The sequence below is a fragment of the Trichosurus vulpecula genome, chromosome 6, assembly GCF_011100635.1.
Source record: "Trichosurus vulpecula isolate mTriVul1 chromosome 6, mTriVul1.pri, whole genome shotgun sequence".
Lineage (NCBI taxonomy): Eukaryota > Metazoa > Chordata > Mammalia > Diprotodontia > Phalangeridae > Trichosurus > Trichosurus vulpecula.
Genome location: NC_050578.1, coordinates 221,825,135 through 221,838,694, shown reverse-complemented (window position 1 = coordinate 221,838,694; position 13,560 = coordinate 221,825,135). Strand labels below are relative to the sequence as shown.

The 13,560-nt window shown below is 41.9% G+C and overlaps 1 protein-coding gene across 1 annotated transcript in view; it reads right to left on the bottom strand.

Annotated features, from left to right (window-relative positions):
* Positions 1 to 3,361: 3,361 nt before the first annotated feature.
* The window catches only part of ABCC8 (ATP binding cassette subfamily C member 8), a 139,349-nt gene continuing 129,150 nt past the window's right edge, over positions 3,362 to 13,560 (bottom strand). The window contains exons 37-39 of the mRNA XM_036763754.1: positions 12,803 to 12,936; positions 5,377 to 5,439; positions 3,362 to 3,615 (exon numbers count right to left, since the gene is read on the bottom strand). Of these exons, the coding sequence (XP_036619649.1) occupies positions 3,478 to 3,615; positions 5,377 to 5,439; positions 12,803 to 12,936 (335 nt within the window). The 3' untranslated portion in view covers positions 3,362 to 3,477. The remainder of the gene's footprint in view (positions 3,616 to 5,376; positions 5,440 to 12,802; positions 12,937 to 13,560) is intronic.

Here is a 13,560-nt window from a genome sequence, read left to right as displayed (position 1 = left end):
AAGAAAACCTCAGATGGGGTCGTGAAGAGTCCGACATGAGTGTAAACAACTCAACAACAAAAGCTCTAGTCTAAATGGGTTGAAATCCATATGCTTTTATTTTGAACCTGTGGAATAAAGACTAGAACGCCAAATTATTTCTAGCTGGGTCACTACTAGTTTCCTTTGCCTGGTTTCATTTCCTCACTGCCAATCTTATACTTTCTTTACAGTTTTAGGGCCCTCTTTTCTGTCTACGGGACCAACTGGTGGTCTCCAACTTACCCCCAGGTTTTCACTGTTCTATTAACCTCTCTCCCAGAGGTACCACCTCTTCTGATGCCTTATCATAGTATGGAGAACCTCACAAGGTCATGGTTCTCACTAGAGATTACTCTTCTGATCCTGGGGAAGGGGCTGGGCAGGAAAGGAGCTACAGGAACCATGTGTGTATGCAGGTGTTTGCCTGCACCCAGGCTCATAGGTGTCTTTTTCCATATCTTCCCTTCTAAAAGTACTGTACTTGGAATTAGAAGGGTAGTGCTCATGTCCAAAATTTGCCACCTACCATATCCATGACTTTGATTGGGGATTAGTTTTCTTACCTGTAAGATGGGGATGATAATCATTGTTCTTCTTACTTCACAGAGCTGTCAGGACCATGACATGAGAGAAGGGATGGGGAAGAGATTTGGGAATGTGAGCTGTGCTCATTTCCATTCCTCAGCCCCAGTGTGTGTGTGTGTGTGTGTGTGTGTGTGTGTGTGTGTGTGTATGTGTGTGCACATGCCAGAATCTTGGCCTCTCTCCCAGGCCTCTGACCCTTAGTGAGGATGGATGTGGCAAGAATGGCCCATTTTGACTTCTATCCTTGAATTTCCCAATTAGGCAGGCCTGCGTTTTCTTTGTGATTGAAGTCCTTACTAAATGAGCACATACAGCAATATATGCTCAGGACCTTGAACTGGGAACTGTTCATCAGTAGTAGATGATGTTCAAAAAGTGAATAATGTAGAAAAAAGACCATCTTCAGGATGAGTGAAATAGGTTGTAATGAACCCAACGGGTGGCGAAGTCAGAAATGATATTCATATAGAAGCTGCCACTCCAGGTGTGCCCCCAGAATTAACACGGTAAAGTGGCAAAGGCTTATGATTTCTTCTGTGTAGTTAGCCCCTCCACCAATGCAGATCACAGCTGATATTTGAGATACTTTGAGAATTGCAGTGGCTGAAAAATTCATCACCTGGGCAGCCAAGTGGATGATGAGCCCTTTGAACTTAACTAGACTGGTTGGTTCTTGGGCAACTTCCTCAGAAATAGTCACTGGAACCACTTTACACTGCTGTAAAGTCTAGAGCTGAAAGGCTCATTAAAGATAAACAAGACCAACCAAGCCCCTAATGTTACAAGTGAGGAGACCAAAACCTATGGAGGTGAAGTGAGTGAGCTTTTCCAGCTTAGTAGGAGATATAAGCTCCTTGAGGATAGATACTGTTTCCTTTTTGTCTTCCTGTTTCCAACACAGAGTCTGGCATGTAGTCAGTGCTTAATAAGTCCTTGAAGATCAGCATTACCTTTGAGAACCCACAGTCACCTTCACAGCGTGAAGTATCAGAAGAGGTTATGCCTCTAGAGGTGAGCTTAGTAGACCAGTGAAAACTTGGGGGTGAGTTTAAGACTGCCCATTGGTCATGTAGACAAAAACTGGGCACTAAAACAGTGTGAAGAACTACAAAATTGGCAGTTGAAATGAAACCAGGCAAAGGGAAGCAATGATCCAGGCAGAAATTAGGGTTCTATTCCTTTTTCCACAGATTCAAAATAAAGTATGTGATTTTTAAACACCTAGAATGGATCAAGGGCTCTTCATTCTTTCTTGTGCCATGGGCTCAAATTTGTGGCGATCTAGTGAAGTCTCTGGACCCTCTCTCACAATAGTATTTTAAAAGTTCATAAAATAAAATATACAGGATAACAAAGGAAACAAAGAATATTGAACAACAGTTGTCAAAATATTAAAAAACCAAGTTCATAGACCTCAGGTCCAAGAACTCCTGGCCTTGAAGGATTGCATCTGTGATTGCAATCTTTCTGCTATGCTGTGCTTTAGAAAGTGACTCATTACATTATGACATCATGGATTGGTGACTTTAAAAATGCAGTTATTTTTAAAAAGAAATGTTTTCACAGGTTTTAACTAAAAGTCTTACTCTGATTCCTCATTCTGTCATCTTGACCTTTCTGAAGCTATTTGCTAGTGGTATATGGAATAGTACATGACAGAGTCTACCCAATTAGAAAACTCCAAGAATGGGCCCAGTGATGGATGGTAGGTCTTTGATCCAAGGTCCAAAGTGCACAGGTTCATCACTAACTTGTCATAGGTTGCTGAATTTTTCAGCTACTGTGGGTTTATGATCTGTGTGGATGAAGGGTGTACCCACACTGATGAAATTACAAATGTCAAAGTACTTAACTGGTCTACTAATTGAAAGTTTAAGAAGTGTTTGTTGAATTTATTGCAAATTATAAGTCTTAACAGTGGAAATCTTCATGATTCTCCCTCACCCACTCAAGGGAAATCCAAGAGAGAGTGATGACACCCATATAAAAGAGAGCGAGAAAGGGGGAGGGAGAGAGAGAGAGGAAGAGAGAAGAGAGAGAGAGAGAGAGAGAGAGAGAGAGAGAGAGAGAGAGAGAGAGCGAGCCATAAGAATTCTGGAGAATGGAGGAGTGAGGAGGAGGGCAGAATGACTTCTTTTGAAACCTAAGTGGGATATTCTTTCTGGTTCAGTGACCAATCTTCTCTGATACAGCTTTGTCGCAATTTTCTCACTACCCCCCAACCCTGCAGGGATGGGGAACCAAGAGACTGCCCAGGGTTTGCTGTCCCATCCCAAACTGACAAGTCCTTCATGTGTCCCCCAGGAGTCCAGGTCCAGGCCAATCACCACACACACTCCATGGGATGGCCACTGGGGCTAGTGTTACATAGGAAATAGAAAGTATACCTATGATTTCTGTGGTATAGGGAGCTCCCAGAGGAGACAACTCCTTTTCCAATGCAAGTTGGCACTTCTCTGCAACTTAAAGTCTTAGAGAGTTGCCTAGAGTACTCAGAGGTTGTGACTTGGCCCAGGGTCACATAGTGATGTATTAGAGGCTGGAACTGAATCCTGGCTTTGAGGCCAACTCTTTATCCATGATTTTGTGCTTTTACATATGCAAAGTAATATGTATGTTAGTTGCATTTCTCTAGTAAGAGGCTAGTGCTTTGGGGGGGGGGGATTCCACACCCCTAGGAACTCTACCTACCAAGCTACCAGGATTCCAAATTAAAAAGAGGAATATGAAGGAGCCCCATAGGAAATCTGGGGGATCTGGTAGGAAATAATTAATCTCTTTATTTACAAATGATTTACACAGCTAGAAAATCCAGGTTGGAGGAGGTGGCAAAGAGGGGGAAAATGGCACTTGGAGTCACTCTAGCCCAGGTCACTTGTCAGCCCGAACAAAGGATGCAAAGACACTGTCTGGGCGGCTGAGCAGTGCTTCTGGCTTATCGTATTCCAGTATGGCGCCGCGCTTCATCACAATCACGAGGTCGGCATTCAGGATGGTGTGCACACGGTGCTAGGGAGAGAAAGCCCAGATGGAGCCATGATGCTTTGGCAAACTAGAGGAAGCTCTGAGGTCACAGGCTAAGAGAAAGAAGGGCTGAGGGTGTTCCTAGTTGTGAGGGGAAGGGGAGTATGAATAGGCATTCAGCATTGGAAGAGAAAGACATGAGTGGGTAGGAGGGATGAGGAAAGTGGGGTAAGATGGGCTCGGGGTCCTTAGGCAGGGAATGAGGACTAGAGGGAGGACTAGAGAGGCATTAAGTGGAGCCAAGATGAACCAGCAGAGATAAGTAAGAATATACACTAGGAACTGAAAGATAGAAACCATGTCTCAAGTCTGTACCCTAATATTCAAGCTTATACTCCATTACAGGGCAGGGGTTCCTTTCGTTCCCAAGGGGATGTCTCCTTTCCAAAGATCAGAGGGCCAGGCTTGACAAGATGGGGAAATTCTGTGACTGAGCCAGAGTCACAAAGCAGGGTAGAGTCTTGTAAATGGTTAACTATGTCTCTTTATCCCTTACCCAAAGTAAGATAATTAAATTCAACATCAGAATCTAATGCAGTGCATGTCTACCTTGGTTCATATGGGCACTGGGCTCCTCGCTCACTGAATAAGGAAGTTACTTGGGCTTTCCATATTTCTCGGGGTTGCCTTTTTCCATCCTATCCATACTACCTCCCCTTTAGAATAGCTGGAGGTGACCGAGATGATTCCAAACTAATCACTCCTATCTACTCTCTGCTTTGGGGGTAATAGCAACTAGGTGGCACAGTGGATTGAGTGCTGAACTTGAAGGCAGGAAGACCTGAGTTTGAATACAGTCTCAGCAGTTAGCTGCATGATTCTGGACAAATCACTTAACCTCTTCCAGCTTCAGTTTCCTTATCTGTAAAGTGGGGATAATAATAGCATCTACCTCACAGGGTTGTTGTGAGGTCAAAATGAGATCAACATACCTAAAGTCCTGTGCCAGCCTTAAAGTGTTTTACAGATGCTGATTTATTGTTATTATTATTGTTGCTGTTGGACTTAGTCAATGGGACTAGAACCCTTTTGAGCTCAGAGACTTGGGGATGCTTTATCAGGGGTCAACTGAAACCTACTAACAGGCCAGGGACCCACAAGCCAACCTCTCCCTTACCCTTGTCCCAGCCACCCTGGGGAGCCAGGGAGATGGAGAGCCTTGAGAGCATGAAGGAGGAAGAACCATGACAAATACCAATGAGAATTGGAACACTTGAGTCAAAATAGTGCAAGCTCCAATCAGAAGTCCCCTCCCTCTCTCACTGCAAGGAGGAGTGAAATAGAGACTAGACTGAGGAGACTATGCTTGGCCCTTCCCCCTTCTTGGTATGGGGAACTCCCAGGTAAAGAAACTCCCCGTACCAATGCAGATTGGCACCTTCTCAACAAATTATAGTCTTAGGGAGTTGTCCAGAGCACTAAGAGGTTAAATGAGTTGCCCAGGGTCACATAGCCAGTATATGTTAGAGGTTGAAGTTGAACACAGGTTTTCCTGGCTTTGAGGCCAGCCCTCTATCCATATTTGATTATTCTTAAGAGACTCAAACTAAACTGAATCTATTAGTGCAGCAAGGTTGAGGTTTAGAGGTATGGGAGGAGGAGACTGTCCTGTGTTTGACTGTGGTTAGAACAGGTTTGTGTAGGTGGCTTCTCTAAAGGGCCCCCCCCCCCCCCCCCCCCCCCCCCCCGCTCCTGGTGGTCCCTGGGTTTTCCCTTCCTGAGGCTTTGTGCATCATGCCTCCTTACCGCTATGGTGACCACGGTGCGGTCAGCGAAGGCTGTCATCACCACCTTCTGTAAGATGTTTTCCTGTGGGAAAAGGGATGAAAATTGCATTGGTCCTTCCCCTGAGAGGGCTGAGACTGAGCAGATAGTGGCCCTGGCCTGACTTGAAAGTATTTCATGGACACGATCTCCCATCATTACCACCTTGTTTTTCCTTCTACTTGTCCCTTGTCCACTACTGTTGCCACTATGGAACCATTTCTAAAGTCAACAGAGACTGAACTGATTGTGGTCCTGTGGAGGGAAGCTGTGACCTCCACCCCCACACCTGAACAAAAAAGGAAGGCGTTCCAGCACAGAGAACCTGGAAAATGATGAGAGGAGAGAAGAGAAAGGAAGAGGCAAGAAATGGTTGAAAGTTAGAGTTCTACAGAAGACCTTGTAGGAAGTATATTAGAACAGCTCTTGATCTTCTAATTGAAACTCAAACTTACCTGTGCAAGCAATGCTAAATAATGGGAGAAAAAAGGCAGGTACACTTAGTGAAAACAAAAACAAAAACAAACCCTATGCCCAAAAAACAAACAAGCCTTATTTAGGAATCCTGTCTACCTCCCAACCCATGTAATAAAGAAGCAATCAGCCATGCAAGTAATGGGGGAGAATTGGTAAGGAAAGCAGTTTCAGAAAATGAAGGGAACATTTCCATGAGCTTCAAGGATTGTGCTCTATTTATGTTTCTTATAGAACCAATTAGCAACAACATATGTACAAATATCACACTGGTCCCCCTGTTAGAGGAGAATGTCGAAAGGGCTGGGGGAAGGCATTTCTACTCTGTAGTTTATCCAGGAGGATGAAGCATTTCTTGAAAGAATGGAGGAAAAGATTCAAGAAGAAAATAAAGAAGGAAAAAATATAAGGAGCTATCCAAATATAAGGGCTATCAAAAATGTGTTGTGAGGTTGGAATAAGGATAGTGGGGGAAGAAGGACCACTGAACCTTTGGAGATAATCAATAGGCTTGAGGCTTTTTCTGTAGAGGGTGAAACTGGATTCTGAGGAAGAAGCAACTTCCTGTGCTCCATGGAATGATGATGAACCACAGGTATCTCCAAGAGAGAGTTAGAGTTAGGACCACAGGAAGAAAGGATGAGTGTTAATAAGGTGTACTGAGGTAGTCATGTATCAATTTGACATGAACAATCAAGAAATACACTGATTTCCTGAGGCATATGTATCCAGGAAGCCACAGAAAAATCTTGAGACTTGTCAAATCTGAGACCTGTTTTCTGCTTCTACAGATTCATCTGGAGATAAATGTAACTGGGCGATCTCTAGAGACTATCTTTAGGAAGTCCTAAGCAGAAAAGTGAAGAGCATAAGGTCACACGTGGTTTTTATCTCAAGGCTGCCAATTGAAGGAAGTGGCTTTCAGGGGTGTTAAAAATGTAGCCTGAGCCCACAACACTTGATCCCAAACATGATTAAAATGCAATTTTGAAATATTAAACAAAATAAATGAAAACACAACAAAACACATGTAATATTACACTTTAAAGATAAGTCAATATGCTGCCCACAGGGATCTTTATGCATAGATTAGTTGCCTCCATTTCTCTTTTAGTTTGACATTACTGCTTTAGAAGATTAAAAAGAGGGTATGGGAAATGAAGAGCTGGGAAAATAATTCGCCTGATAAAGAAGATGGTTTGAGGGAATGGGGCTTGAATTTCTGGATTAGGGCTTCAGATACTGGAATGACAGTCCAAGGTTGGAGTGATGAGGGCATGTACCAGGGTGGTGGCAGTATCAGAAGAGAGAAGATATTCTGAAGGTACGATGGGTAAGATTTGGTAACAGCTTGGAGGGCTAGTATCTGCATCCATGATTTCATTGGTATAAGAAGCTCCCTGGAAGGGAAGCTACCCCTATCAATGCAGGTTAGCACCCTCTCTGTAACTTATAGTCCCAGAGAATGGCTTGGAACTTTGAGAGGTTAAGTGACTTGCCCAAGGTCACACAGCTAGTAAGTAGCTGAGGCTGGATTCAAACTCAAGATTTAAAGAGGAGCTGTCCAGCACTCTACCTACTGTGTGACATAGCCAAAGTAGAAGATAGGCTCTTAAAACAATCAATGACTTTGATTCCAGGAAAATTTAAAAGCCAGCAAAGGAAGCAGTAATCATCATGTGCCAACCTGGATTCATCATTTAAACTATTTTCTGAGCTGCCCTGAATTACCAGCCTAGTAACTCTGTCAAAAAAATGCAAAAGAGGCTGGTTTGGCAAGGTCTGATCTGGTTCTTGGTGATTTCACTGGTTTTGGCACTTTCTCTACTAGTATAGAGCCCAGCCTGTCCATGCTTCCTCATTCTTTGTGATTCTTGATCATTTTCTTCCACAGATATTCCGTAGTGAATCCATGCATCCTTGTTGTAGGCCTTCCTTTGAGTCCTTTTACATTATATAGGTGCCAGTGGAGCATCTTGTTGTCCATCTTTTATTCTTTGTTCTTTCCACATGATGAACTCAACCTTTTCCAGCAATCCACTCTCTCAATTGTATCTCTCCTTGTGCATGAACCATTATTGGAAAAAGTTTGCAGCCTACCTCCGCCCATTTGTATTTCTCCATGGCCACTTGAATTGCTTTCAACTCTGAGTCCTCTGGGTTTTCCCAGATTTACAAAGATATGGAGGAAAATTGAATAAAAAGATGAAGGTTTGTGTCAAGGGACAGCTTGGGAATCCTTAAAAGCACTAAACATTTTCTCAAATGCATTTTAGTCTTATTCAATTTTGGGCCTTAATTGTGCATTGAACTGACAGACTGGCTATTCAACTGCATATCATAGATCAGATAATAGACATTTTTCATGCATTCATTTTTTTCCTATATTGATTGCTAAGGTGATCTTTTTTTGAATGTTCATGGATCTCATCAAGGTGGCCCTGTAGTGCTCTGGGACTTGATTAAATCAGTATAAAACCATCTTCAAACAGGGTATAATCTCTAATATTTAAAGGGCTGCCATGCAAAGGAGGGATTAGATTTATTTTGTTTGGTCCTAGAAGCCAGAATATGGAGAAATGGGCAGAAGTTGCAAAGAGGCAAATCTAAACTTAATTTGAGAAAAAGCTTCATAACAATTAGAGCTGTCCAAAAAATCGAGTGACCTTCTTTCAGAGGTGGTGGATTTCCCCTATTTGGAACTCTTTAGGTAGAGTGTGGACATGTTCTAGCTGGGATTTCTATGATATATGGGTTGGATTAGATGGTTTCTGGGCTCCCTTTCTACTCCCAAATCCTGTGAAGAGAATTCCTATGCATGGCTTATACCTTAGTGGATGCTAATAATTAGAGAATCATTTAATAATGTTATCTCTGTGGTTTCATTCATCAAAGAATCTTGTATGTTTGGAGTTTGATCAGAGGACTCCTAATCAATTGAATCCTTCCAATCTACTGTATAAAATTACAAGATTAAGAGGTAGATAACAGAGATAATGAAATATAAGGGTGCACCCCTTTCAGACTTGGAGTGGTAGAATTTGCCCCTCGTAAGGAATGTGGTCCCTTTCAGATTTTTAGTGGCTCATTTGCATATGAAAGACTCAGGTACTGAAGCTGGTGGTTTTAAAAAAGGAAACTAGACAGCTATGGCATTAGATAAGCTAGTCATGGAAGAACTCACTCTGTACTTTGTCTTGTGCTTCATCTAGGGTACAGCAAGGAGAGGGAGGAGATTTCTCTCTGCTCTTCCTCCTTGATCCCCAACCACTGGTAATGGCATCTTGCAACAGAAGCATATGACTATAGGAGACTGTGCCCAGTAGAGGGCAGGACCAAGGCCTAGCTGTGGAGTTGAATCAAGAGAGAGCTGTCAAGAGGAGTTCATGAGGTCAGCAGCTCAAAGTCAGATCCTTCTCAGGAGAAAGCAGGCCCCAGTGCTGACACTGCTGCGGCTCCTAGGGTGTGAACTCTGGTTCTTTCTAAATATATATTGTAGTGCTCAAGGCTAGGATGTCAGTTGAGACTGAAACTGGAAACAGTAGAGACCTTGGCCTAGCCTTGGAACCTTTCCTTCACTCCCAGAGATGACTTATGGGGCTTAGCAGAGTGACTTACAGAGATGCTCTTTCCTGAAAGCATGATGACATTGTTGGAAGATCTGGGGGGCCTGAAAGACCAGGGTTGTAAGTTACATTGGACACATGTATTTCCTACACATATGCCTCTCTGCATGTGAACTCTAAGTGTATACAATCTTTCTGCTGACAATGTGTGTATTTGTGGGAAAGCACACCCCAAGTTTGTGGGGTACATGTGATACACCCCAATACCTCAGAGTTATACTCTAGAGCCCTAAGAGGAGATGTAGCTGGTATAGCTCTGGGAGAGAGGGCCAGAGCATACACATTACAGTTTTATTGTTGTTGTTAGTATTCCAATTTAGAAAATGCTTTTGCTTTGAGCTGACAGATAATATCTAAGGAAGTGAGTCTGACTATCATAGTCACTTATTTGCTCTTTATGTCATGTAATTTCAAGAAGCTGATTTTTGTAGAGTTGATTGATCAGGGATTTTCTGGTCAACCCTCTGCTATATTTGTATGATGCATGAGTCTTGTTGGAGAAGAGCCTTTAAAACAGCTTTTTGTCCTACCAAGTCAAACACTTAAAAAAGAAACAAACAATAAACAAGGAATGATCTTGCATCCTCTGAATCTTACAGTCACTTGTGGGACACTTAAAATATACTCTTCCAAGAATTATTTTCAAAAGCTTGACTACTATACTTTCATCAAGGATGCCTTCAATATAAATGTAGATTATTCTTGTAAAAGATTCCGTAAAGATGAGAAAGAAGGCATCTTGGTTGGTAGTGACTGATGTTTTCATTCTTCTTTTTAAAAATGTTGATAAAGGTGGTGCAGTGAGTAGAGCACTGACCCTCGAGTGAGGAGGACCTGAGTTCAAATCCGGGCTCAGACACTAGACACACTTACTAGCTGTGTGACTTTGGGCAAGTAACTTAACCCCAATTGCCCTGCCTTCCCCCCTCAAAAAAAGAAAAAAATGTTAATATAGTCTGTGATTTTTTCCTTTTCTTTTAATATCTTCCCTTTCTTGAGATAGTTTATAAAATAACCTCTCAATGTTATTTATTATATTGCTTTAAGCATGGATTTTTGGGGAGATGTACTTGGTCTGGTCCAGCTGCTTCAGTGTCATTTCTACTTTGTCATGTAGCATGTCAGGGACTGAGGTGTCAGTTTTCAGATATGGTGGTTCCTCTGCCATTGATGGCAAAAATGAGTTGTTAAGGAAATGGTGATAAATTTGTTTCATTTTCTGTCTTTATTATCCTCTTGCTAGTTTCATTTATGTAAGCTTGGCATACTGTAGCTCAGGCAGTTTGAATTCTTTGGAGTCTGAGATCAGAGTGACCTTGGGCAAGTTATTTAACTTTCTCGGTTTTAATTTCCATTGCCTATTAAATGAGATGGTTGAAATAGGTAATCTGGCCTCTGTGGACCCTTCTAGCTCTAGATCTCAGAGACCATAACCCTACGAATCTCATACCAAGTTTTTTAAGGATCTATTTTTACTTTTATTTCTTTTCATTTTTTTGAGGTGACAATCCTTGCTGTCTTCCACCATTTTTCTCTGGGTTGTCTTATAAAAGAGTTTGTATTTTAACCTAGTGTTGCCTTTGGCTTCCATTTCTCCACCTGTCAAGCAGGCTTTGTTGGTCTCTTAATGGTAACAATTTTACATTGGTTAAACTTCTGTCAGAAATGGTGATAATGTATGCCTTTTCCCATTTCTCATTTCCCATTTTTTCCAGCATTGGTGACTTGTGTGAATAGTTCAGGTAGAAACTATTGCAATTATTTGCAATGTCTTTAACCTTTTGCTAATTCAATATTGATTCTGACCTTTGATCTAATTAGTCGATAACCTGACTGCAAAGGAGAGTTGATTCTCATATGGCTCCTACGTTAAGTAACCAGTTGTTTCTTGTCTATTAAAATATAGTCGATTCCTTCTCTCCTTTTCCCTCTCTCCCTCTACCACCACCACCTCCTCCTCCTCCTCTTCTTCCTTTTCCTTCTTCTTCTCTCTCTTGATGTTGTTCAGTTCTTGTTAGATTTTCTTCTGGAATAAAATATTCACAAAGCAAAACCCAGAGAACAATATACACAGACGACTATATTGTGAAAAAACCCCACAACACCAGAAGGCACTGAACTTAGATTAATTGCAGTAAACGATCTTAATTCTGAAGAACAGAGGATGAAACACCCATCCCTCTGCCAGTAAAGAGGAAATGGGGTTTTCTATATGTTCAGATGTGGTTGCCTTGTTATTCTTAACTTTTTTTCTTTGTTAAATAGGAGATTTCAATGGTGGGGGAGGGAGGTGGTGAGTGGGGAGTGTCAGGAAATGCTCATGATGTAAAAAAGGCATCAATAAATTGAAAAAAAATTGAAAAGGGAAACATTCATAGCATATAAGTGTAAGGCTTCTGCGTAGTCAACATGTCTTTTGCCTCTTTCATTTCTCAAACCTGAGTCAAATTTTCCAAACATACTTTTGCCACCCTGTTTTATGTCCACCTTCATATTTAGGCGTTGAAGTATTCCTTGACTTGATTGGAGGCTCTTGTCAAAAGTCTTCATAGACTTTCTCTATTTTTCATCTTCTGCAACTAATGTTGGTGCATAGATCACAGTTCTGTGATAGTCTTTTTGCTTGTGTTTAACAGGAGTACTGCAAGAGTCCATGTATGAGCTTCCCATGAAATGATAATTTCTTGATGACCTTGAGCACATGTTGAAACCAAATCTGCTAACTCATTTTTTAGTTCTCCAAGAAGAACCTGTGAATCAGCCTTTTATTCACCAGCAACTGCCCTTTATTTTTTGGTGCTATGAGAACATTGATAGTGATGTGAGTTTGAGTTTTTCCAATGGTAACACCGATTTGCTGGTCATTGGGCAAAGATCTCTAATTTATAGCACCTATAGTCAAAATTTACAGATGGCATAAAAAACTGTGATTCTTGGTACTCTCTATCATACCTTCTACTATTTTACGATTATCACTCTGGAAGTAGAAGAGGGTTACTCAGTACTGAGTGCTGCTAGTTTTCTTTGTTTCATCAACAATCATTCAATAAACCAACAAGTATTTATCAAAAGCAGGGTTAATAATGACATGGAGCATGCCTGCATCCCTGTATACATGTGTGCATGAACTTGGAACACTATAGCTCATTTTCTCTTTTCCATCTCATTTCCACAACACATCCATTCTCTTTTTGAACATTCACACTAGGGGTTGAGTGCTAGTTTGTATAACAACTTTCCTTCCCTCCCCTCCTCTCAACTTCCCAACCATCACCATCTAGGACTGACCTTAGACCCCCAAGACTGACCGTGGCCATGTCGATGGAGGCTGTGGCCTCATCCATAATGAAGATGCTTGTCTTCCTCACAAAGGCTCTTGCCAAGCAGAAGAGCTGCCTCTGTCCCTGGCTGAAATTCTCCCCACCTTCTGTGACTATGGCATCTGCAAAAGAGTAATGACTCTGTGTGTGTGTGTGTGTGTATGTGTGTGTATGACTCTACCTCCATTTCTTAGAATTGCCATCTTTCTTTCCTTCAAGGCACAAGTTAAGCACCACTCCCCTATGAAAGGCCCTTTTTACCTCGCTCCCCCCCCCATTAGTGCTCTCCTGCCACAAGTACGGTATTTATTTTATATGTGACTTGTATATACTTATAGGTGCGTGTGTTGTATTCTCTGATAGAACATAAGCTCCTTGAGGGAAAGGGCTGTTTCATTTCTGTCTTTGCATCTTCAGTGCCTGGTATAGAACAGGAGCTTTATAAATGCTGGGGCATGAATGAATATGTATGTTTTTCATGGGTTGATTGTTGGTCGCTAGGTGGTTTTCTGTCACTGGAAACTGGTGTGACCTTGCTTTTGGGGGCCTTAGTTGTGTTGGGATGTAGGAAAGAAAGGAGATAGTTGTTCCCGAAGCACACCTTAGTATAGCCCTTCCTTTTACCTTGCTGTAATAACTCTGTATGAATAGATTGGTTGTTTGAGGGCCCAACTGTTCTGTCAGCAAAGCTAGTCTTGACTTTATCACTGTCTGGCCTAAAGTATGTGCTTTCTATCTCTTGGCCT